At 37.2% G+C, this 26,445-nt stretch overlaps 1 protein-coding gene across 3 annotated transcripts; it reads left to right on the forward strand.

Annotated features, from left to right (window-relative positions):
• The first annotated feature begins 3,135 nt into the window (after positions 1-3,135).
• Positions 3,136-26,237, forward strand: zdhhc1 (zinc finger DHHC-type containing 1). Of its 3 annotated transcripts, none has more exons than XM_059531680.1 (11): positions 3,136-3,708; positions 4,379-4,623; positions 4,814-4,989; positions 5,522-5,623; positions 12,374-12,501; positions 12,629-12,784; positions 14,231-14,352; positions 18,095-18,186; positions 21,796-21,910; positions 22,059-22,161; positions 25,199-26,236. In XM_059531680.1, the coding sequence occupies exons 2-11, from the start codon at positions 4,405-4,407 to the stop codon at positions 25,729-25,731; spliced, it is 1,746 nt and encodes a 581-aa protein (XP_059387663.1). In that variant the 5' UTR covers positions 3,136-3,708; positions 4,379-4,404; the 3' UTR covers positions 25,732-26,236. The 3 variants fall into 3 exon arrangements, with proteins under 3 accessions (XP_059387663.1, XP_059387672.1, XP_059387680.1); XM_059531689.1 differs by having other exon boundaries at positions 18,098-18,186; XM_059531697.1 differs by lacking the exon at positions 3,136-3,708 and having other exon boundaries at positions 4,617-4,738; positions 4,769-4,989; positions 25,199-26,237.
• The last annotated feature ends 208 nt before the right edge of the window (positions 26,238-26,445 follow it).

Genomic DNA, 26,445 nt, shown 5'->3' on the forward strand with positions numbered 1-26,445 from the left:
TGTGTTTATATAGACATAACATCAACACTAGATACAACTTTGAGATAAGACTTGTAAGGAAGGCTTTTACAATAGCAATACAAGGCGGCTTACTCTTTTAAAAATAATCACTGCACATAAAACAAAAATGTTGTGCTGTCCGTAAAGGACAGTTTAAATTCCAAATTATATTTTGATATTTGGCCAAATTATTTTAATTATAAATTATGGAGGGATTAAAAAACAATTGCAAAGGGAAAGAAATGCAATTACATAAAGGATCCTGCAAATGGAAAAGGACCATGTGTCTTGAGCAGTGAGGCAGACTAAATGTTTTAAAAGACGGTCCTCAAGCCACTCTGTCAATGAGCTCAGTAAATTCACATGGTGTACAGTTACAGGCCAAATTCAGTCAGTCAAAGTTAAGAGGTCCCCTTTTCTTTTGATTAACAAGCCCATAAACGTGTCTCACATTCAGTTTCTGAGAACTTCATATGTACTCATACAGAGCACTTCACGTTTTGTCCTGCTTCCTAATTCTAATTTTGTCAGGCATGGGCCTCAGTGTGCCTTCATATGTGTGTGTGTGTTTAAGAGAGAGAGAGTGTTCCTGTATGTTACTGCCAGATTATCCCTCCAGTCTTCTCTCATCCCTGGCTTGGGCCTCTCAAAGACAGCAGTGCTTTCTTCGGTCGTACAGTTCTTGTCAGGTCAAATCTCAGCCTAAGCCAAGAAATGTATGTGCCAGGGTATAATGAACACATGCGTTAACTTGATTGAATATAGAAAGTCGGTGACAAAAGGCTTTCAAATTGTAAACTTTATAGTTATCATTCTTATTTCGAATTTGGACTTAAGGCTTGTTAGTTTTAATACAGGAGTTTAAGGATACCTTTGCTGAAGAACTTCTGACAATAGTCAAAGCTGACTCTGATTTTTTTTATGTTTTATATGCGGGAAAGTGTGTGAGAGGTTTATTTCCAACCCATATAAACTCATTGGCCCCTGCCTCATTCTGTGTTACTATTCACACCACTGACAAGGGAGCAGTTTAGCTTTTACTGCTTGAGCCACATGAGCACCACACTCAGCCAAAAACTGTTTGCTAAACCTTGTGACGTGCACGTCTGCTAGAACCACGAACTGGGATAGAAATAACTCATTGTTCAGCAGATCCTGCTGGGGAAGTTCAAATTATCATGGAGCGTGCTTCTTGCAGCATTCAAATATTACTTAACACATTCATAGAATATCATGCCTGTTCTGTAGACGTGCTCAAAACAGCGTCTCACCCCTTCAGTCTCACCTCATTTGACTCCCTCTGGGGGACTACGGGGGTTGGAACAGGTGCATCACTAAATAATGCAGAAAACCGATGTTTGCATTGGATACAAACTCATCCCAAAAAATTTTCTTTGAGGTACTGAATTGCTCAGCCCAAATTTTCCAGAACTCCAGATGTGCTCATTCCCTGACAGGAGCCATCCCACCGCAGGACAAGCTGGACATCACTGGTATACCCAGTTTGGTGTCACATTCCTCACACCCTTCCTCCTAAAGCAGAGAACAGACAGCACTTTAGTGTTTTCCTGAATTAAGCGGCCCGCATAGATGCTGTTAACTGGGGGGTTTATTGGTCAGTCTTTGCACACCATATGGTATTTCACTCAAATGAGAAGTAACACTTTTGAAGGCTGTGTGGGTCTGCAGCGGGCAAGTTAAGAATTACGAGTTTGTAATGGATTGTTTCCACTTGCCCAATGAATAAGCGTTTTGTGCCACATGAGATTATGAGCACTCTTCATCAGGCCTTGTTACTTCAAACACACTCTGGAGTGCAGACAAATAATGCTGAATGAAAACACATGCCATCAACCGGCGTTTACTTGAAAATGCCATTCTAAATATGTGTCTGTCTATGTACTGTAAATCAACTATTAAAAAAATTAAAATAAATCAAGCCGTCTAGTAATTAAAATAGTCAAGTTTTATACTGTAAAGCCAGTCAGCATACATGCTATGCTTTTTAGTGGCTGTGGCGCAAAACCACAGCTTTGCTTGAGTTCACACATATGAACAACAAATTATCAGCACAAACTATGCATACAAATGATAATGTGTTCTCGATCTGATCTGGGGCCATATTATAGAGAATCTAACACAAGAATCATATCCATTTAGTAACCATAGTGATTTCAGTTAGGGTCTCGTTTAGGACAAAAGACTCCCTCCTCCTGTGGAAGGAGTTGCTCTTATGCCCCATAGGAATGTGTTTTTTAAAATAATGGTTATATAAAAACCAAATGAAATGAGTTCAGGCCCAAGTCAAATGCTTAGAGTAAGTTGTTCACATAACAGATAAATGCTATTACCCCTTAAAAATGCATTTTAAATATGTGACTCTGTAAAAACAAACTTATATTCTTTGAACTAGACCTCATCCTCCTCATTCAATAGACATTTTATGTTTAGACATTTGGCATTATAGAACACAACTGTTGTGAAATTGCATATTTAATGTATTTTTTGCTTCTTCTTACTTTTCTCAAAGCAAATTTGAATGAAAAGTTTGATATGGATGTTTGGACCATGTGAGTACCACTTAAAACTACAATGACCATAGCACACACATTGCATTGACACAATTACAGAATTAACAGAAATAATAATTACATTGGGTAAGCTAATAATATTGTAATTGACAAAAATTAAAAAATAAATAAATAAAATAAAATAAAAAAACAATACATAAATACATACATAAATTGTTTCAAAACTGTTCTTTTTAGGAAACTAAGTGAAAGGATGTATTTTGTTTTATCATTTGTCATGCTATTGCTGCCATCTCCTGGAAAAAAACTGCAACACTGAATAGCTTGTGGTGTAAAACAGAAACACTGCAACAGCACAAATAAACTGTATTTGACGGAATAACTATTACTACTACTACTACTACTACTAAGAATTAAATAAGAATGTGATTATATCAAATTTAATGTTATGAATTAAAAAAAAACTTCCATTTGTAATTAACATATACATATATATATATATATATATATATCCCATCGGGTTCGGGCAAAGATCTTCAGCTCTAATATATATATTTAGTTGCACTGAGGACTTTTAATTTGAAACAAAACGTGTCGTGTAACGGTTTTCCCGGATGTGGGTGCGTGGTTCAGCTATTTAATACACAAATTTTAACTACGTTACATGCCGCAAATATTGGATTGAGTGCCGCTGCATTATAAAATCTTCATTTGTTGATATTTGTGAAGTCGTTTAAGCAGCTTAGATTGATTAGATGTATAAAACGCTTTGAATATTGATCGAGATGCGCGCGGTTGCTGTAAGATGTGATTTCTTGTTTGCAGAATAATTAGTTAACGGTACATTCGGTCGTGCTCTACGAACACACAACAAGCACTTAACATTTGGTCCGTTTCAAGCCTTGTATTTCTTTGGTGCTCTATTGCAAGTTAATTAAGTTACTACATCTAGAGGAGATTGGTTTACCCACGGGATGAGAGATTTAGGTTACTGAGACGCCTTCTCCGCTACAGTAAATGAGTAAAGACAGAGCTAGCGGTCACGTAGAGCTGTTGTGTTGTTGCTGTGGATGAGGCTCGAGATGTGTGAGGTTAGCGGGAGTTTCCGTGTTTCGAGCAGGTAATGTTGGCTGATGTGGAGGAGCAGGCCAGAGTCCTGACATCAGTAACTGAGCTGGTGAGTTTATGGTTTACCATAATTTACTGGTTATAGTGGATCAGTGACCAATAAAGATATCTAGATATTAATAAAGGTATTTGTGGTTTAATAATAATTAATAATAAATATGAATAATAATTTAATTGTGTTTCTTTTTATGTCTCTAAAAATGGTAAGTAGGTTAGCCATAACATTTTAAGCAATCATTAATACATATGCTTTTTAAATGAAAAATAAATCTAATTGTTATAAAAACAAAGCCTTTTCAATCAATTCCGTGTGAAATAATTAAAATATCTCAAAATATCAATATAAATATATATTTTTCTCAAAATATCTTTTTATGTATGACAGATTAAAAAAAAAGTCATACAGGTTTGGACAACTCAAGGGTGATTTAATGATGACAGAATTATCATTTTGGGTTAATTATTCCTCTAAAGCAGTAAGGTTGATGACACTCGGGGCAACTTTTTGAGCAATTTTGCTACGCATCTTTTTTTGTTGCTTGGCCACTTACCCATTGAGAATGGGTAACAAATTTCTATCTGATTGGTCGTGGGCCCTTTATCTCACCTGGTTGCAACATTGGCCAAAGTTGCTCTGTGTATTATCAGCCCAAGTCTGCAGAGTCAAATCAAAGGTGTGATTGGTTCAAAGTAAACACTCTGCACCGTTTTAATGGCAGGAGTGACAAAAGGAGGCTCCCCTCTCATGGATGTCTGCAGTAAGAACTCCAATCGCACAGCCCCGGTGAGCGAGGGGGTATCCAGGAGAGCCGATGTACCCCTGTGCTCTCGCACCAATGGTTGGAGCTGGCCCCCCCACCCTTTCCAGCTCCTGGCCTGGCTGCTTTATCTCTACTTTGCTGTCACTGGCTTTGGTGTATTTGTGCCTCTGCTCCCCACACACTGGATCCCAGCCGGATATATTGTATCCTTGTTTTACACTTTGTCACATGGCCTACACAGAAGCTATTCCTGCTCACAGCTGCATCATATAAATATACATATTTTACCCTGTAGCAGCCATTCAAAGTTGGATCTTTGTGCAGCTCTGTGTGAACTAGTCTTTTGAGAGACTCACTTTTTGATTAAACCTCAGTCTTTAACTCCGAGCTCAGTGTACAGGCATTACATTTATCTCTCACCTCTTCATGCACCTGATGGCCGTCTCCATCGACCCTGCGGATTATAATGTCAGAGCTAAGAGTTATAAGGGACCCATGCCGGTGTTTGACCGCACCAAACATGCGCACGTCATCGAGAACTGTCACTGCTACCTCTGTGAAGTAGATGTGTAAGTACAGACGTGCTGCTGTCTGTTTCTCTATTGTTGTGTCGGTATGCATGTGTACAGATGCTTTATCCAGATTGCTGTAACTCCCTGTAATTGTAGACAGATGGCATTTTTTCCAAACTTATTGTTTTTATTAATATGACTACAATAACAGTATGATAAGAACAAGTGGCTGAAACTAAATTACAATCATTGTCATCGAAGTCCTGAATTGGAAATGACTAAACAATTGCAGCACTTTCTAATGCTGACTGACTGTCATATATGGTTAATTTGACAACTTTCTTAAATTTTAAGGTGCAAATTGACAATAACTGACAGATTACGGTTTACACAGTTGATTTAATGTTCTTTAGTTGATCTTGAGATGGGCGAGGATCACTTATGCTGGGCACATTCACAGGATATGCTAGCCTTTCTGCCTATCGCTGTACTTAATAATGCATGCATTGTGTCCAAGCATGCAACTTTATTACCTGCTTTACCCTGCAACATGTATATAACCAATTACCTGTAAATCTGTTCTTTCCAGGGGGCCTAAATCAAAACACTGTAGTGCGTGTAATAAGTGTGTGGCCAGCTTTGACCACCACTGTCGATGGCTGAACAATTGTGTGGGCAGCAGAAACTACTGGTGAGTTGTTTTAACTTTCTCTTCTCTGTTTGTAGTTAAATGGGTCTGTTTTTCACGTCCTGTCATTTCCATGGACAGCAGCTGGTAGATAGATATTTTAACTGTGAGTCTTTTTCACAGCCGGATCCTGTGTCCAGCTATTCAGAGAGAGGGATGTAATATTCAGATATAGCATTTTATTGTATATTCTGTCACCATATCCAGTTTGCTGATGTGAAACATTTCATGATTTTATGACATATGTAATGTTTTCAAAAATGGAAGTCATAAAGCAATCATGAGATCAAGTGCTGTTGCTTAGCATCACTTACAAACACTCGTTTCATTTTCACTGGCAGACCTTTGGGATGCTGACCAATAAATCAGTCACGTGTGTTTTCACCTTAATGTCCTTTCATTAAATGAACATGAATGAACACGAACAGGCAGTGTGACTAAAGTCCCCAAGACTTAACCTTTTTTAAACTTTTTTTTCAAATACAATTGGCATAATGTGTTTTGGAGTCCGATGTGTTTTTTTTTTTTTGTAAAGTAAATGAATACGTTTGTTCAGCAGGGATGTATTAGTTTTGATCAAAAGTGACAGTAAAGACATTTACATTGTTACAAAACATTTCTCTTCATCACAGAATCCAATAATAATAATAATAATGGTGATAGTAATAAATGTTACTTGAGTACCAAATCAGCATATTCCAATTATTTCTGATTTATCATGTAATGTGATATGGTTGCTGAAAATTCAGTTTTGCATCACAGTAATGTATTAAAAAAGAAAACAATCTTAAAGGGTTAGTTCAGCCAAATATAAAAATTATGTCATTAATAACTCACCCTCATGTCCCAAACTCGTAAGACCTCCGTTCATCTTCGGGACACAGTTTAAGATATTTTAGATTGTCCGAGAGCTTTCTGTCCCTCCATTGAAAATCTATCTACGGTATACTGTCCATGTCTATCTACGGTATACTGTTTGTCGCCGATGGCGCCGCACATGGCTGCTTCAGTGCTTGGCTCTCCAGTGTTTGTACTGTTTTTGTTCGTTTTTCCTGTTTTTTGTTTAACAAACACGATCAGTTTCACCAGGGATGAACTGCTGAACATTCGGCAGAACACACCACATGATATTTTTCCGGATTTCTATTATACAGACGTTTTACTGAACATTGTTATCGGAGGAGCAGCGGCGCTGATCAAGCGCTTCAGGACGCGCAGACGGGGAAAGCGAGCGGGAGCGCTCGTCAGACTCAGGAAGCGCGGATTTCGAACGCCGTTGCCTAGCATCCATCTCGCAAATCTCCGCTCTCTACCCAACAAAACGGACGAACTCCTTCTGCTCTCTCGGACAAATAAGGATTTCTCTCACTCTGCTGCTCTGTGTTTCACGGAAACCTGGCTGAATGACGCCATACCGGACAGCGCACTCCATCTGCCGGGCTTTCAGCTGTTTAGAGCGGATCGCGACGCAGAATCAACGGGGAAATCGCGCGGCGGCGGGACATGCTTTTACATCAATGAACGGTGGTGTACAGATGTAACTGTATTAAAGAAGATGTGCTGTCCTGATCTAGAAACGCAGTTTATCAACTGCAAGCCGTTCTATTCGCCGCGGGAGTTTCACTCGTTCATTCTGGTTAGTGTTTACATCCCTCCTCAAGCGCAAGTAAGTCTGGCTTTACAGAAACTCGCTGATCAGATCACAGACACAGAACAACAACACCCGGACTCTGTTTTAATCATTCTTGGGGACTTTAATAAAGCCAATCTCTCCCATGAACTGCCAAAATACAGACAGCATGTTACCTGTCCCACCAGAGACAGTAATATACTGGATCACTGTTACACCACAATAAAGGATGCATATCACTCTGTTCCACGAGCAGCTTTGGGACGTTCTGATCACTGTCTGGTTCATCTTATACCGACCTACAAGCAGAAACTTAAATCTGCCAAACCTGTAGTAAAGACTGTGAAGAGATGGACCAGCGAAACAGAGCAGGATTTACAATCTTGTTTTGACATCACAGACTGGAGCGTTTTTGAAGCTGCTACCACCGATCTGGACGAACTCACAGAGACCGTAACATCCTATATTAGTTTCTGTGAGGATATATGCATTCCTACCAGGGCTTATTTAACATTCAACAATGATAAGCCATGGTTTACAGTAAAACTCAGACACCTTCGTCAGGCCAAAGAGGATGCCTACAGAAATGGGGACAGGGTCTTGTACAATCAGGCCAGGAACACACTGAACAAAGAGATTAGAGCGGCTAAAAAGACCTACGCTAAAAAGTTGGAAGACCAGTTTACTTCCAACGACTCTACTTCAGTTTGGAGAGGACTGAGAGCCATCACAAACTACAAGACACCATCCCCTTGCACTGAGGCTAATCAACGACTTGCTAACGACCTGAATGAGTTTTATAGTAGATTTGAAACCCCCAACACCCACTCTGACCATCTCCCTGCACAACCATTAACACCTCCTGCAATCCCCCTCTCCATACCTCCTGCAATTCAAATCTGTGAAGATGATGTGCGCCAGGTCTTCAAGAAGAACAAAAGAAGAAAAGCACCAGGCCCAGATGGCGTTACACCAGCCTGTCTGAAAACCTGTGCTGACCAGCTGGCCCCCATCTTTTCACAGATCTTCAACAGATCTCTGGAGTTGTGTGAAGTGCCTTCCTGCTTCAAACGCTCAACCATAATCCCCATTCCAAAGAAACCCAAGATAACAGGACTTAACGACTACAGACCTGTGGCTCTAACGTCTGTCGTCATGAAGTCGTTTGAAAAACTGGTTCTGGCTTATCTGAAGGACATCACTGGACCCTTACTAGACCCCCTGCAGTTTGCGTACCGAGCAAACAGGTCCGTGGATGATGCAATCAACATGGCATTGCACTTCATCCTGCAACATCTGGACAAAACAGGGACTTATGTGAGGATCCTGTTTGTGGACTTTAGTTCGGCTTTCAACACCATCATCCCAACAACCCTCCAGACCAAACTGACCCAGCTCTCTGTTCCTAGCTCTATCTGTCAGTGGATCACCAGCTTTCTGACAGATAGGCAACAGTTAGTGAGACTGGGGAAATTCATGTCAAACAGCTGCTCCACCAACACTGGTGCCCCTCAGGGATGTGTTCTCTCCCCTCTGCTCTTCTCCCTGTACACCAACGACTGCACCTCTAAAGACCCCTCTGTCAAGCTCCTGAAGTTTGCAGACGACACTACAGTCATCGGCCTCATCCAGGACGGTGACGAGTCTGCTTACAGACAGGAGGTTGAGCAGCTGGCTGTCTGGTGCAGTCTTAACAACCTGGAGCTGAACACGCTCAAAACAGTGGAGATGACTGTGGACTTTAGGAGAAACCCCCCTGCACTTTCCCCACTCACCATCATGAACAGCACTGTGACTGCAGTGGAGTCATTCAGATTCCTGGGAACCACCATCTCTCAGGACCTGAAGTGGGACAATCACATTGGCTCCATTGTGAAAAAAGCCCAACAAAGGTTGTACTTCCTTCGCCAGCTGAGGAAGTTTAACCTGCCACAGGAGCTGCTGAAACAGTTCTACTCAGCCGTCATTGAGTCAGTCCTGTGTACTTCAATTACTGTCTGGTTTGGTTCAGCTACAAAATCAGATATCAGAAGACTACAGAGAACTGTTCGGACTGCTGAAAGGATTATTGGTGCTCCCCTGCCCACCCTCCAAGAACTGTACACATCCAGAGTGAGGAAAAGGACTCAGAAAATCACTCTGGATCCCTCACATCCAAGTCACCCCATCTTTGAACTTTTGCCATCTGGCCGGCGCCTCAGAGCCGCAAATACAAGAACAGCAAGGCACAAGAATAGTTTCTTCCCCCAGGCAATCTACCTCATGAACAGTTAAATGTTTCCCACTTAAACTTATGCAAAAATGTGCAATATCCTTATATTTATTTGTTACCCCTCCATCCTAGAACATTCCTGCATCTCACTCAATCCTATTCCATTATCATTTATAGCACAATTGTTTATACACTTATTTATTTGCCAATTTGTAAATCTCCTGTAAATTTTTTTTTTTTTTTTTTTTTTTTGTCTGTGTGTTGTTGTCTCTGTTTACTGGAAGCTTATGTCACTAAAACAAATTCCTTGTATGCGCAAGCATACTTGGCAATAAAGCTCTTTCTGATTCTGATTCTGATTCTGATGTCCAGAAAGGTAATAAAGCAGTGTCGTACGTCAACAGCAGTGTTGGGAAGGTTACTTTGGAAATGTAATAGGTTACAGATTACAAGTTACCTTATTTAAAATGTAATAGTAGTGTAACTTTTTTAATTACTCTAATAAAGTAATGTAACTAATTACTTTTGAGTACATTTTGATTACTTTTATAAATTTCTAATGAATATTTATTTGCAACTGTTAATTATCTTCAACCATTTACACCATGCAGGTTTAACCTTAAAGTAGTGCTCAATACTGTCAGACTTTCACCATCCTTCATCACTTAAATTAAGATGATCAAATTTAAACACATCCACCACACAATCAGACTTTAGTACTGCCTTTTACTTAGAGATTGATCTGAAGTTCAAAGCAGATTTAAAATCAAAATAAATAGTTTATAGATACTGTTTTTGAAACCAAATATTTGCACAACTACAGGCATCTAACTGCATCTAACAATGGTTTGGGGAAAATAGTTAATAAAAAAATAAAAGCATATAGCTACATCAACTCAAATATGGTTATCTAATATGCATGTTTCCTATTTTGTGTACTAAACTCCTGAAACATTGGTGTCTTTTTGAAACAATGCTGTCTCTTTGTATATGATATGATGATAGTTTCTCAAAATAAGTAAAAAATGCTCATGAAGTGACTCACAGCAGTTCTAGAGATTAATTTCCATGAGGGGCGGACTGGAAAAAAATAGGCTGGGAAATCTCACACTCATACACCCACAACACATTCTGAAACATGGACAACCCTATTTTTCTTATGGACCTGACATGAAAAATATTTGAATCCTTAGGTTGGGGGACTTGCAACGTAATTAAAAGTTCTCCCCTGAACTGCACATTCACTTCCATTATCCATCCATCTCTCTCATGACTTTAATACTGAAGATTTTTATTTGACTTTTACCATGTTTTGTAAGTGCAATTTTTTTTTTTTTTGGCAAATTAATTACTACTTGTATTTATTTTTACTACAAATTCCATGGTTAAACCACTGTTAGTGCCATACCATAGGCTATATTAATTTTCCTCAGGGTTGGGTTTTTGTCTGCACTAGCTCCCCCTAAACCTATGATAAAATATGATGATTTGTCTGCTAACTTACTACTGTAACATTATAATATATAATAATGACGTCGTTTATACAGTATTTTGAGTGATTGCGAGCAATGTGCTGCTGCTGCTTGACTAAGTAAACAAAGACAAAACTACATTAGCATATTTACAGATGAAACTGACCTGCACCTGAAACCCTGAACAGAAGTGTCGCTTCTCTGCTCCAGCTGTGCGCTTACACCGTTCACTCCGGTCTCTCTCCCTCGCATTGATTACTCGGAGTCTGATCCAAACCGTTCGGCGGAGGCGCGGAGAGCGCGCGAGCCCAACCATTGCCAGTCACGACTAACCGATTCATGATTTAGATTTAATTATCGAATGGCGGATTCGGAAATAATCGCTTTAGTATATTCGGCCTGCAATTATACAATAACAATATTAAAATAGAGGGCCAAATCGTCTGCCAGGCCACCGGGAATAGTCCTGGTTCTCCCGATGTCCAGTCAGCGCCTGATTTCCACAGACACGCAGAATGTGCAGGATTCATATTCAGTCTTTTCGCGGCTTAATATTCACAGACCCCAGTCCATACTGCATTTTTATTCAAGTGTACTTACTTACTTTTGATCTATTCATCCAAAATGTGGCATATTGCGTCCGCGTTATAGGCTGAATTCCATTTTTATGACTGGATTCTACGAATGTGTTTTCCGCGTCTCGGAGATTATGGGCCATATGTCTTACTGCAATTTGGGAAAGTATAAGCTGTATGTGGATGTGTGTAAATATTCAAATGTAATCCTCTTTGTAATCGTTACAAATTTCATAAGTAACTGTAATTTAATTACTCATTTTTTCTTAGTAACTGTAACGGATTACTGTTACATTTATTTTGTAATTAAATTACGTAACGCCGTTACATGTAACTAGTTACTCCCCAACACTGGTCAACAGTCACAGCAGTCGCACTCACAACAGATCCGGGAGAGAAGACAATGCGGAATAAAGTCGTAATTTTTTTTATTTTTGGACCAAAATGTATTTTCGATGCTTCAAAAAATTCTAACTGACCTCCTGATGTCACATGGACTACTTTGGTGATGTTTTTCTTACCTTTCTGGACATGGACAGTATACCGTACACACAGTTTCAATGGAGGGACAGAAAGCTCTCGGACTAAATCTAAAATATCTTAAACTGAGGTTTTATGGGTTTGAAAGGCATGAGGGTGACTCATTAATGACCTCTTTTTCATTTTTTGGTGAACTAACCCTTTAAATCATTATTATATTTCACAATACAATGTTCTTCTTTTTTTATTTTTTATTTTTTTTTTTTTTTATACTATTTCTGACTTCAAACAATAGTGTATACTAAAAACATTAAAAAAAAAATCTGAAGGCCAAACACAGTGTATTTGTTAATTTCTCTTTCCCTCTCTTTCTATTTGTCACAGGCTGTTTCTCAATAGTGTGATTTCTGCTCTCCTGGGGATTGTTTTGGTAGTAGTTATTGCTAGTTATGTTTTTATAGAGTTCTTTTTGGACCCATCAAAACTTCGATCTGACAAGCACTTTCAACAGGGTAAGAGGTGTTTTGTGCATGTTTGAATGCACTGAAAGTTGGTCACACTACACACAACAAACTACACATTTTCACAGATTTCCGTCCACATGTCAAAACTCAAATGTTCTGTTTTTTGTGTCTGCAGTAAGGAATGAATCTGTGGTGTGGTTTGTGTTCCTGCCGGTGGCTCCAGTCACCACAGCTGGTCCAGCCATTCCCTCTCTAGCAGGAGTCACCATTGCTCTGGGCCTGCTGTCTGCACTCTTGCTGGGACACTTGCTCTGCTTCCACATATACCTCAGTGAGTACACTCTTCTACCTACAAGATTTTTAAAAATGTTTTGCCAGAAGAGCTATATTTATTTGTGCAGTAAAAACAACACTTGTGAAACATTACTACAATTTAAAATGCCTTTTCTATTCTAATACATTTTAGAATGTATTTAATTCCTGTGATGGCGAATAGTTTTAAACCGCAGTAACTCCACTCTTTAGTGTCACATTTTAATTCAGAAATCATTCATTCTAATATGCCGAAAAGAAACATTTTCTAAAAATTACAATGTTGAAAACATCTGTGCTGCTTAATTATTTTGTGTAAACTGATACATTTGTTTATTCAGGACTGATGGATAGAAACATTAATTTGAAATAGTAACAAAGTAAAAGTACTTTCCTGTCACTTTTGATCAGTTAAATTGCTGAATAAAAGAATTAAGTTCTTTAAAAACAAACCTTACTGAATCCTACTTTTGAACAGTAGTGTTTGAGAGAGTATTCCTAGCAATGCACACCTCTGCCTTCAATATTTAACCTAGGATTAAACTCAAATGCCTCCCCTGGCCTGATTAATGAGGCACTCATTAAAAATTCAATAAGGAGCTGAATGCATTAAAAGTCATTGCAGAACACTTTGAAATAAAACATGAATATATTTGCATATATCTTTACACATATATCTTTGAAGCAGGGTTTACTGCAACTAACTATTTACTGCCAGCGCCTTTTGAACTGCAGGTGTATTCCTCTGATGAATCAGGTCGATATCTACATAATGCCAACAGTTGGGTTTGAGCTCAGGCTTTGGTGTAGTCTTAATTCTTCTGCATGAGAGAGACCGCAGCTTGATTAGCATGAAACAGTAACTCACCGCCACATGCTGTCCACCTTCAGCTCAGGCAGATCTGTGTAGCTTAGTGCTAGCCTCGGTAACCATGACAGCAAAACACCACAGGCAAGATCAGTTCATTTTCTGAAGCCATAAACGACAAAGACAGTCATTCTGTGATCAGTCTCTGGTTCTGGGGTTATTTGATGTTTTGTTGCTGTTATTGATTAAACATTTTCCGCTGTGGTTTTGTCAGGTTGGAGTAGAGCTAATGACTTAAAACTGAGTCAAATAAACAATGGAAGAAATATAAGCATAAAAGAAGATAGATATTTAAATTATGGTTACTACATGGAGCCCAGTAATGTATGAGTGACATCTCACTTTGTGCCACAAGGGGGCATTCCTAGAAAATCCAGAGGCAAAAGAACTTGGTTTCACTTTCCAACCTATTTTTGAGATGAAACCAGAAATAAACATCCACATCCATACTTTTTTGCCTGATGATATGAATATGTACAATAAATAATTTGTAGATATGGTTTCTGTCCATAATGATATTGTAAATGGTGTGATGTGAATGGGTGATAAAGCAGAAGATATTTTGTATCAGATTCTCTGTCTCATTCTCTCTTTTAGTGTGGAACAGGCTTAGCACATATGAGTATATTGTGCGACAGCGGCATCGGCAAGAGGCCAAAGATTCCCGAAAGCCCCCTCCAGAGAATGACGCCGGGGTTCCCAAGATTAATCTATTTAAGGTACAGCATAGACAAAAACAAACATTTTTAGCAAAGCTAAAGTGGTTATTTGCATTTTTATGTTCAACATCTATACTGTACAGTTTCGTTTTGTGTGTGTGTGTGTGTGTGTGTGTGTATATGTGTGTGTGTGTGTGTATATATATATATATATATATATATATATATATATATATATATATATATACATACACACACACACACACACACACACACACACACACACATTTTATTTATTTATTTATTTAATGTTTCCTAGTCTGTTTAACCGATTAATGTCAACATATTGTTGATAGGAATCAATGCAGGTTCTCAACAGATCTGTAATTCTGCTTATTATTTTATGTAGTTACATATTAATATTTGAAACATACATCAAATGCATACATGTTTAAACTAATTCTGTACTAAAAAAATTGTGGGAATGTAATTTAGTGTAATTATTTAGGCATACTCCATAATGTTTTTTAACAAAATAGTATCATTATTCAGCATTACGTTTATGAAGTGAAAGTAAAAGATTTACATTGTTACAAAAAATATACATATTTTTTATTGTAATTCCGTTCATCAGGAATCCTGAAAAATATCATATCATATGGTTTCACAAAAATAAGCAGCACAACAGTTTTCAACATTGATAATAATATGACATAAGACATGTATCTTGAGCACAAATTCAGCAGATTAGAATGATTTCTGAAAGATCTTGGATTTTTAAACAGTAGTGTATAGATATGGCCATGACGCCACACTTCCAAATTCCTATTTTATAATGGTTTAGGTTCTGGAGCCTTTAAAGTAATACTTATCTGTTCACAAATCAGATTCCCCATGAACACTTATGTACTGAAATTCAGTTCTGAAAACAGCATGTATTGCCCACATACGTAATCATCAGGGCGGCTAGCTCATGGCAACACAGTTGTTGTAACAACCAGATTGTTAAAACAAGCTAGTGTGGGGACAAAATCATCTGTGCAGTTGCTTCTCAGAGCAATTAACACATTGCCAGGAAAACCTCTTCAACAGGCTACTGTCAAAACTCCCAGGGGCAGTACATTGAGCTCCCACTGAACTATAGGAAATGAGCTCACACCATGAGTTCACTTCCTGCCACAGAGCACATGGTGTGTGTTCTGAGGACAGTGTGAATCTGCCTTGATGGACCTTTACCTCTGTGCGTTAAATATACGGCTGTAAGCAGGCATGACAGTAACATTCTGCTCTTTGACAGAACTGTTTTTATCAATTATAAGACAAAGAAATGCTACTTGGACAACAAATCTGCAAATTAGAGTGATTTCTGAAGTGTCATGTGACACGAAAGAGACACTAAAGATTTATTGCTGATAAAAAATTAGCTTTGCCATCACAGAAATACATTTGAAATTGTAAAAATATTTAATAATTTAAATAAATGCAGCCTTGATGAACAAAAGAGACTTCTTACAAAAACATAAAAAATCTTATCAACCCCATACTTTTTGAATGCTAGTGTACATGTTACAAAGAAGTATGTAACATACAATACACTTTTACATTTCTAAATGCAGGGCATTTTTGCAAGAATCTCTTACTACAGTAGGCAGGCTAGGAAAGTGCTTTGCAGAAGGGTTATGTAAGTTGACCCCAGTAGTATTTCTCATGAGAGCACTTGAGAGGTGTGCATGTGACTTCACTGTTCGTTAAGAACTGTTTGTTTTGGCTCACTATGTACATTGTTGTGTTGGGCAGGGCTGGCATTTCACTAATTTCATGTTATCACATAAAAAAGCACACATGTGCCATCAGTACCTCAAAGACAGCAGATGCCAATATCTTGGAAAGCAGGCAGCCGATATAAAGCCTATAGTTTTTACATTTTAATTAATATTTAAGAAATTTGAAATCATTTGACATTGGATAAAAATTGTTTTTTAAATAAAGATACTTATATTTTAGATTAAGAGGATTTTTTCACACATAAATATTTAATAAAATATTATTAAAAAGGAAGTAAACACTGTAACCAACAGGGCACTTAGTATTCTGGGAAGTTTGTGTGCATTTGCAATCATGTTTTTCAAATAAAGCCAGGGTAACACTTAATTTACAACCAGCACACAGAAAAAATGATGTGAATATGGCAGTGCGCAAACTCATAAAGCGCAGCATAATTTGAAATCAAGAATATCAAGTTTAAAGCATTCAGTTCACACGGACCGACCGTCACATGGAGATCATGCTGGATAAAAATGCACACTTCACAGGATCTCACAACTTGATTAGTTTGCAAGGTTTGTGAAAATAAATATTCATTAGTCATTAAAGATTTGTATAAATTATATAAATGCGTATTTGCTTAAGGGTGACGGAAAACGAGAATGTATTATAATGTTTGCCTTTCTAATACTAATAATATAAAAGCAATTGTTATAATACGTTTTGTATACATTAATTCCTTTGTTTAACCATTCTGATTGTCTGATTCTTAGACTGACTTCTGTCCGTATTAGACAGGAATGTTAACAAAGACTGTAAACAAGAAGGAGAATGTGAGCTCTGTGCTCAGGCGCTGCTGCCATTCTCAGCGCCATTACAATAAAAGTATTGAACACTTCGGCCAAGCAGAAAATCTTATCGGCTGATGGCGATATTTAAAAAATGCCAAATATCGGCCGATATATTGGCCTTGGCACCCACTACTAGGTGATATAGCTAAAAAATGAAATATTATTAACGATAAATAGTATTAACAATTTAATGTTTAGTATTGATAATTATTGCCTTTTTTATTACCTTTTTTTTTTACTAAGGACAATAGATTTTTTTTTTTTTTATTTAACCACTTTATTTTTTAATTTACATTTCTTGAGACAAACAAATATTTTTTTGTTTTAAAAGTCAAACAAGATCAAAATGAAATATCTCATTTTTTAAATGTTTTATATGCATATTAAATAGGCCGCAGGAGGGCGCAATGAGCAAAATAATGCAGCGCATTAAATTGTCAAAGCAAGAAAATAACTGCCTATAAAAACCGTGTGTGGTCTAAATTACCTCATATAAATCCATTATAATTTTGTAAATTGCATAAACAAACAATTATGAACAAAACGGCATCATGTATTTAAGCATTGTTTAATACAAAGAGCCGAATCGCCCATCACACAGATTGCCTTTAAAAACAGACTCGGTGAAAAGGAATAAACCTTCACAAATTCATGACGTGTTTTCTAAAAGTTTAAACTGTTTTAACTTTGCATGGCTTTCTATATCTTTCTATTTTTTCTACCATTTTATCATCCAAGCCTAGCTCCTGCACTTCTGTTCTCAAAATGGAGAAAAAGCATCCCATCCATATACACACTTGTGCAAATATACCTACTGTGGAATTATTGGATGATGGTTGAGTTGCAAAAATAAGAAATAATTTTGTCCTAGCATAGCTAACAAACTGAATATTCACAGTTTATTTATTGAATAAAACTGCTGGTGGAATTATATTCGGCTAGTTTGAGTAAACGTAATATGGGTGAATTATTTTGTGATGTTTTTCCTTTTTTTACAGTTTATACATCATGGTGTTACATTATAGGTCATTTGGTATTTAATGTGGATCTTAAACAAATACTTTACAATGCAGCAACGTATTTTTAATGTGGGACAACTACTCCTTTTCAGAGCAATTGTTATGTATCTCTGATATTCCTGTTTTCTGTCTCACCATGATTTTATTTCCACCGTTGTTTTGCTGAAGCAGCAGGTCAGTTATAGCGGGACATTTGGCTATACCAATCCTGAGATGGAGGTAGAGGATCCAACCACCATGAGCTCCCAAGAAGGATCAGCGTGAGTTTTGCCAGCCAGATTAATAAAACATGATAGCATACTTAAAAAATATCACCCAAAAGTTTTCTTTTATCTTTTTGATTACATCTTTAGTTAATTACATGGCCAGTGACTTGAGTTATTGTTATTTACATTACTTTGCAAAATTTGGGGCAAGTAAGTGTTTTCTTAAAGCAAGGATACATTTATCAAAATTGTCAGTAAAACGTTTACCTTGTTTCAAAAAAAAAAAATGTATTACTGTGTTTACTATATTTTAATCAAATGAATGTAGACTTGACGTGATAAAAGACTTTTAAAAACATTTAAAAACTGGTCCGCCCCTAAACATTTAAACAAGTGAGATTAGTGTTAAAGGGGTCATATGATGTTGCTAATGTAATGAAATGTGTTTGTGCAGTTAAAAAAACACATTATTTTCCACATACTGTACATTATTGTTTCTCCTCTATGCCCCGCCTTTCTGAAACGCGTTGTTTTTTTACAAAGCTCCTCTGTCTGAAAAGCGAGGTGTGCTCTGATCGGCCAGCTGTCTAGTGCATTGTGATTGGCCGAATGCCTCAAGCGTGTGATGGAAATGTTACACCCCTCACCATATTGTGATGCATGTCCTAGTCAGAATACCGTCATTACAACACAAACACAAAACCAGTGGTGTAATATAACAAAGTAAAAATACTTTGTTACAGTACTTAAGTATTTTTTGGGAGTATCTGTACTTTACTTGAATTTTTATAGATCAGCCAACTTTTACTTTTACTCCACTACATTTCCTAATTAAAATATATGCTTTTACTCCGATAACATTCACCTAAGTATATTCGTTACTTACTACAAGATAGTCAGAAGAACACAGACTGCAGGAAAGCAGGTTTGACGAATCAGTGGTCTGGCGTTTGCAAGTTAGACTCCTAAAAAACACCTTTGCTCATGCAAACAAGTGCATGCCGCGCACAACCACGGATGATTTCATTTTCCACTCAAGTCGAGTCAGGGGTGTGCAATATACAGCACTGTCTGCGATTATATGGTAAGTGTTGTTATCAAGTAGGTTATATCACCAAATCACATGAGTGCACTCACGTGATTTATTAGTCTATTCAAACTCAAAATTCCACGCATTCTAAATTGTAGACGGCAAAAATTATGTATACTTTTTATATTTATATAATTTAATGTAGGTCTAGTTAACTTAATCTATATCACTAAAAGAGTACCATTTTTTTATGCAGATGCATGAATACATTTAATCATTTTATACAAATTTTATACATCACAGCACTGTTTTGCGTCTCAGACGGTGTTTAGTTATTGAATGAATCAGCTTTTTGAACGAACCGGTTGAATAAATGATTCAGTGATTCACTCATTAACACAGTCAAATGCTTTGTATCTGAATGAATCAGCCATTTGGATGAATCGGTTGAATCTCAATGACTCATTCATTAACATTCACTTGCTGTCACTTACTGGTGGTTTTAATTTCACATTGAATTTTTTCTTTTTTTAATGTTTTAAATTATTTCAAATATCAGTATTCAAAGTTTTGTTAAAAACAAAACGTTAAGCCTATCTATCCATCTATAACTGCAGGTTAAATGCATCCATGTCCCTGCTGAAATACAATAAACTGTAGGCTAAATGTTATTTCAGATGCATATTGCAGAAATGTTTTCTTATGTTGGAATGAAAGACAATAAATACCGGATGAAGTGCTTCTTATTCTTACCCAAAAATACAAAATGGAAGAAAGAGTTAAAACTGAACACAATCTTGCTACTCAAGCTGTGTATGAACATTTGACTTTCAGGTACTTTATACATCACTGTACAAATCCCATTACAAACGAGGCATTTGTTGCATCCACATGATTATGGATTATAATTATTATGTTGTCCTTTTTTGCGTTGTGCTGCATCGTGCCACGTAAACCATGTCTGCATTTGTGATCGGAGAAATGACAAACAACAAGCGCTACTGTACACTGCTCAAAACTCACGTTTGATTCGTCAGTGGCAAATCCTTTATAAATGTAAACCTACTTACGGACTGTGAGTCAGAATAGCCGGAATTGTAATTTACTCTCCAAGGTTCAGGAAACAGTCCTCCATAAAATGCGTTTCACACATCTGAATATTTAGTTTGAATTTGGTGTTGTAAATACAACTTAACCACTGATTTCTAGTGTCATCTTTTGGAAGGCCAAACAAAGTTTCGCTTTCACAACGAAACACATCGGTCACGTCTGTCTCCACAACATGGCGGCAGCAACAGTACTACATCGAGAATCAAGTTACACCTTCTTTTTTTGCATGAACTTTTGGGCGGCGTTATGCAAATCTTCCCACATCGTGACGTAGACATGGGGGCGTGTTTAAACAAGGCATTTTAGGAGCCCGTGGACTAGTCTTAACTTTTATAAAGAATATCTCTTTGGGTTTGAGACTTTAGTCTTTGCAACTTTAGGGATCTTATCTATTCACGAACAGCTTGCAACACCCAAAAAAGAAAGGAAAACTTGAAATGGTTTCATATGACCCCTTTAAAATTTGCCCAAAAAGCTCATTGTTAAAGCAAGGAGGCAAATAAATGTCAGTGACTTAACATCATGAAGAAATATTAGAATCTTCCGTTCACAAAAGACCAAGACTTGGCTTTCTCTCCCGTAAGTCTGCCTGCATTAACGTCTTCAGTCCAGCCAAATCAACGTTACTCTGCACATATTCTTCCAATTGTGGCTTAAGGGGATGATTGATTCCTTTTAACTGTGACTCAAAACATACAGATAATCTAATTTATTTTATTGGGCAATTATGGTATCATGTCAACCGTTTGAGATCTCAGCTGGAAGGGAAGGAAGGATATTACAGCTTTTGTGGGGCAGTTCAAATGTGAGCTCGAGGATCAGTTGTAGATTAAAGAACTTTTCTTAATAGATTTTTATTCCTGTAGGGACTAATCCATTAGTTCCTTGTATATCTGTATACATTTTACAATAATCCTTAAATTTCTACGCTTGCTGTTAAATTGCGAAAGCCCTGGAAATGTTTGTTTAATATTTAACTTCTCAGTTCTTCTAACTGGATCCGTTACTGAGGCCTGTTTTGCTCATGTGTCATATTGCTTAATAAGAAACAGTCAGCATTAACAGTATTTCATAACAGTGATTACAAAACAGGCCTTGACATGATTTCATATGTCATGGGGACAGAATTGTTTCACATGGCATTTCACTTTCCAGGTTATTTTGCATTGAAGGCCTCATTGTTCAATTATCTATTCTGTAACAGATGTTATTTGTTTTCATTAAAATATTGCTAATAAGCTAAGATATAAACTAAGAGCTTGCTATTTCTATTCTGATTTCTATTCTCTACTTGCTAGCTGGAGTGTCTTTCAGTCATGGCTGATCAGGATTCCATAGAATTTCGAAAGTTTTGGCTCTTTGTTCTTTGCACTTTTAGCAGTCATAAGAACTGATCATGGAAGACAGTAAATGCATCTTCTTTTGAAGATGTTTTTTGTGTTTTGTGTAAGTAAATAAGTGAATGTAAAAATGTAATTTTGTCATTTGTGTTCAAGCTTTGAGTTATGGGCATCTCTACACAGGCGTTATGGCAATGGCCGGGTCAGAGGCTCCAGTGAGCACATGGGTGAAGAAGAGCTCCTCCCTGCTGTCATAACAGAGAACAAAACATCTCCTCACCCTCACAAACACACACAGGTGTGTGCACACACACACACTACAAACACTAGAAAATCGATTAGATTTTAAATTCAGGGTCTAATTATACAACCAGTGGCCTGTACACTCTGCTGTAATGTCTGTCTGGCTCAGTATCTGGTAAAACTGTTTCGTTTTGTTTCCATAGAAAAAAAAGAGGAAATTGCGCAAACTTGCAGCTGAGGTAAACAGTGTCAGGTCCGTTGACCCCAGCACCACCAAAGGCATGCCAAAGACTTCTGCTGAGCAGGGTAAGACAAGTGTACACAATCTGTCTATTACTCTTACTGCTCAGAAGACTGAGGTCAGATTTTTTTTCTTTCTTGTTTTTGAAAGAAGCCTCTTATGCTCACCAAGGCTGAAAGTACAAAGAACAACATTTGTTCGAAATGTTGTTAGTGTGAAAGTCTTTCTTGTTACTTTTAATCAATTTAATTAATTCTTGCTGAATAAAAGTAGTAATGTCATTCAAAAAATAATCTTGCTGACCCCAGAATTTTGAACAATAGTCTACATTTATTCATTTATGAGACCGTTTTCTTCAGTGTCATTTCAAATGAGAAATACAACAAAGTGGTTCATCCAAGGAGGCTGATAATCAGAGGAGTATGTGTGATGTGCCTGTACATTTATAACTAAAACATTAATATTTTACATTTGTTTATTAGTGCAAGTACCTAACTTTTTTTAAATATTTATTTAAATAACATAAGTTTTGTATTTAGAAACACATCAGAAGTACGGTCATGGCCAAACGTTTTGACAGTGACACAAATTTTATATTTGGCAAAGTTTGCTGCCTAAGCTGTTGCTGTGTTTATTCACATTGTTTCTAGATTATTGTGTAGAGTGATCAGATGCATTTTAAATAATTGCTAAAGCTTCATTGGCCAAAAAAAGTACTTTTCAGAAAAGAAAAACCCAAACAAGCCATTTTTTTAATATATATACACAAAATGACCAGCTAACATTAATTGACTAATCATAGCAGCAGCGAAAATGTGAATGAAAGAAGGGAAGAAGCACTTCCAATCATTGTGTTCTTGTTTGCAATGGTTTCCTCCAAAGAAACAAGTGCAGCCTTCATCGCTTTGCATCAAAATGGCCTCACATGCAAGGAAATTGCTACAAAGAATATTGCACCTAAAAGATCAATTTACCGGATCATCAAAAACTTCTAGGAGAGAGGTTTGACTGTAGTGAAGAAGTCTTCAGGAGTGAGTGTCTAGCAAGCACCAGGACCGTCTCCTCCTGAGGAGTCAGATACGGAATCATGTCTCCAACAGTGCTCTGAATGCAGATCTTGCTTAGGGATGCAGCAGGTTGGTGTGAGAGCATCTGCACGCACAGTGAGGCCAAGACTTTTGATGATGAGACCTGTGCATGCCAACAGTGAAGCATCCTGAGACCATCCATGTGTGGGTTTGCTTTTCAGCCAAGGGAGTGGGCTCTCACTCATAATTCTGGCCAAAAACATAAATAAATGTCATGAATAAAGAACGGTATCAAAATGTCCTGCAAGAGCAACTTCTTCTACCGATCAATGAGAAATGTGGTGGTGATCCATGCATTTTCCAGCATGATGGAGCACCATGCCACAAAGCAAGAGTGATAAAGAAGTGGCTGGAAGATCATTACATTGAAATTTTGTATCATGGCCAGGCAACTCCCTAGATCTCAGTCCCATAGAGAACCTGTGGTCAGTTCTCAAAAGGCGAGTGGACCAGCAGAAGCCCACAAATTGTGATCAATCGAGAACTAATAAGGCAAGAATGGATCGCCATCAGTCAGGACTTGGCCCAGAAGCTAATATCAAGCATGCCAGAGCCAATAGCAGAGCTTATGAAGAACAAGGGTCAACGGTGTTAATATTGACTGATTTATTTTTTTGCCAATAAAAGCCTTTATAACTTGTATGCTTATCATTGTTTTTCAGTATACCATAGAAACATGTGGAAAAATTATCTACAAATACTGAAGCAGCAAACTTAGCAAAAAACACAGTTAATTTATGTCACTGCCAAAACTTTTGGCCATGACTGTACAGTATTGGCAGCATATCACATAGTGAACATTACAACTAAAATAATGTAGAGTTAATCCTAACAGTGTGTCACCGGTTTAGGAGATTAGTAAATTATGGAAGACGTTGCTATGTTATAATATTAAACAGAGTTGTAGATCTGCATCACTGAACAACGCCCTGTTTGCTTTAGACAGAAGTATAGCACTAAAGAGAATAAGACTAGAATACGACTGTTAAAACCTGCTTATAGAGTAGTTGTCTTCACCTGATTTATAACTTTTATTTTAGCCTCTGTTGCATTGTTCAGTTGGAATTACAGTGTTTGAATAGTTATGTGTTCCTTAACTGCCTGTGTGTAACTACTGAAGCCTATTTCTGCCACATAAGAAAAAATAAAACATTAGTAAATTAAAATATAAAAAAGATACAAAATAAATAAAAAGAAACCGGAAGATTCTAAATACGGTAGTCCCTCCCCCAACTTGTGTGTAAAACAAGACTTGTGTATGGATAAAAAAATAAATAAAGACTTGTGTATGAATGAATTTCTGAATGAATGAAACTGGTTCTCGACATGAAGTCCTAGATGCTGTAATGGTGTTAATAAGTAAATAAATGACATTAAAAGTCATATTTATGAGAAAAAAAGTCAGATTATTATGACGCAAAAACAATGATAAAATTTTAAATTGACAGTCATTGAGATTAAAAGTGAATTCAAATGATTAACAATTATCACCATTTATGTAATAATTTAAAATTTCAAAAGTCAATTATGTGAAGGTTCAACTTTTTATATGACAGCTTATCTTAATTTTAAAATATTTTTTATAATTCATGGAAAGTAGAAATTCCGAGATAAGTGACATTAGGAACTATATGAAAGCCATAGAAGTCATAATCTGACATTTATTTAATAATTTTTATTAGTTTATGTGATATATTTACTTTTTATAATCTATAATTGTATAATTGATTTATGTAATAATTGTAATTTTCCTCATAATTTGCTTAAGCTTTTTTTTTTTTTCCTTAGGTTGCAGAAATGAGATTCTATAAATAAGTTCAGCTGTTTGAGTTTAGAATGTAGTGTCCCCAGTATAATCTTGTAAAAATGTCAAATTGAATAGATTCTGAAATAATTGTAGCAAATATTTAATTAAAAAATAATGAAGATGTCATTTTTCAGTGGTCTTGATATTGGTGAATCAGTGTGTGAGTAGTTACCTTTTGTGATTTGTGTTTGTGTTTTACACAAATAGAGTCCTCTGTAGCTGCCGCCACTGTGTCGTCCTCTGTTGGTCAGCGCCTACCCTTCCCAGCATTCCCCCTGCGGGCCTCCCTCCCCCCTCTTGCACCCGTACAAGCTGCTGGTCCCCCTGCTGAGTATCATTCTGACTCCGCAGAATCTCTGGAGGAGATCCCTGTAGCATTGGCACGGCTTGGCAGCGCAGCCCTGGCCGGCGCTACTACTACTGGTGCTGTGTCTGTCACCAGCTATTCCTCTTCTCTCCAGTGTGCTTTGCCTTCCTCAGCAGTTGGACAATCTTTACCCTCCCCCCAGCCCAGGACCAAGAGGAAAGCAGCCGGTCGGAAAGCTGCAGAGCAGAGGTTTGAGATGGTGTACCATAATCCATCTATGTTCGTGAGTCGAGAAAGCGGAGATCCTGCCAAGCCTCAAGATGGCATCATCACAGAGGAAAGTCCCTGTGTGGCGAAACGCAAACAGACAGGTAAAAAGAGAAATATAGAGGACACTAAACTCAGCTCGAGTGTAGGAACCCAGCTGGTTTAGTAACTACTACAGAGACACATCACTACTAATCAGGACTCACTGGGCACTTGGTCGGCCTTGTTTCTCCATTTAAAAAAAAACTTGAGCTGCTTTAAAAGGATCACATAAAAACTGATGTAGCACTCAGAACCTAATGCAACCTATGCAAACACCATTGAATGTCAGCAGTAAGAACCTTTTGCTGGACAAAACATCTAATGCTAGTTGTCATTGGTCAGTGTCAGTTGGCCTCATATTGCATCAAGTTGCATATAGATTTGATTGACAGTGGCTTATGAGGTCTGACCTAAGATCAGAATCACTTATTATATATATATATTTATTCATGAAATTGTTGGTTGTGGATAGAAGCCTTGGACTTGAGCCTCAACTTATTATGAATCTTTTGAGGAATCATGACACTAAATTATAAACTAACTTATTTAGCCTTTCATTAACACATTTCACTACATCTTTTGCTGTAGCAGTGCACAAATGTTTTTTTTTTAAACAGTTAATGCAGTGCTGCCCTTCTTAATATATATATGTATGTATGTATGTATGTATGTGTGTGTGTGTGTATATATATATATATATATATATATATATATATATAGATATATATATATATGTATATACATACATACATACATGCATGTATGTATAAAATGCCAAAGTTTTAGTTTTCTATGATGAACCATGCATGACCACTGATATAGTTTTCAGGGTTTTTAG

This window comes from Carassius carassius, chromosome 3 (genome assembly GCF_963082965.1).
Source record: "Carassius carassius chromosome 3, fCarCar2.1, whole genome shotgun sequence".
In the NCBI taxonomy this organism is placed as follows: Eukaryota; Metazoa; Chordata; class Actinopteri; order Cypriniformes; family Cyprinidae; genus Carassius; species Carassius carassius.

Coding starts and splice junctions, on each gene's coding strand:
- zdhhc1 (XM_059531680.1), top strand. CDS start 4,405: ATGGATGTCTGCAGTAAGAACTCCAATCGCACAGCCCCGGTGAGCGAG. Junction 4,624..4,813: donor GGATCCCAGCCGGATATATT/GTATCCTTGTTT, acceptor CTCCGAGCTCAG/TGTACAGGCATTACATTTAT. Junction 5,624..12,373: donor GTGGGCAGCAGAAACTACTG/GTGAGTTGTTTT, acceptor TATTTGTCACAG/GCTGTTTCTCAATAGTGTGA.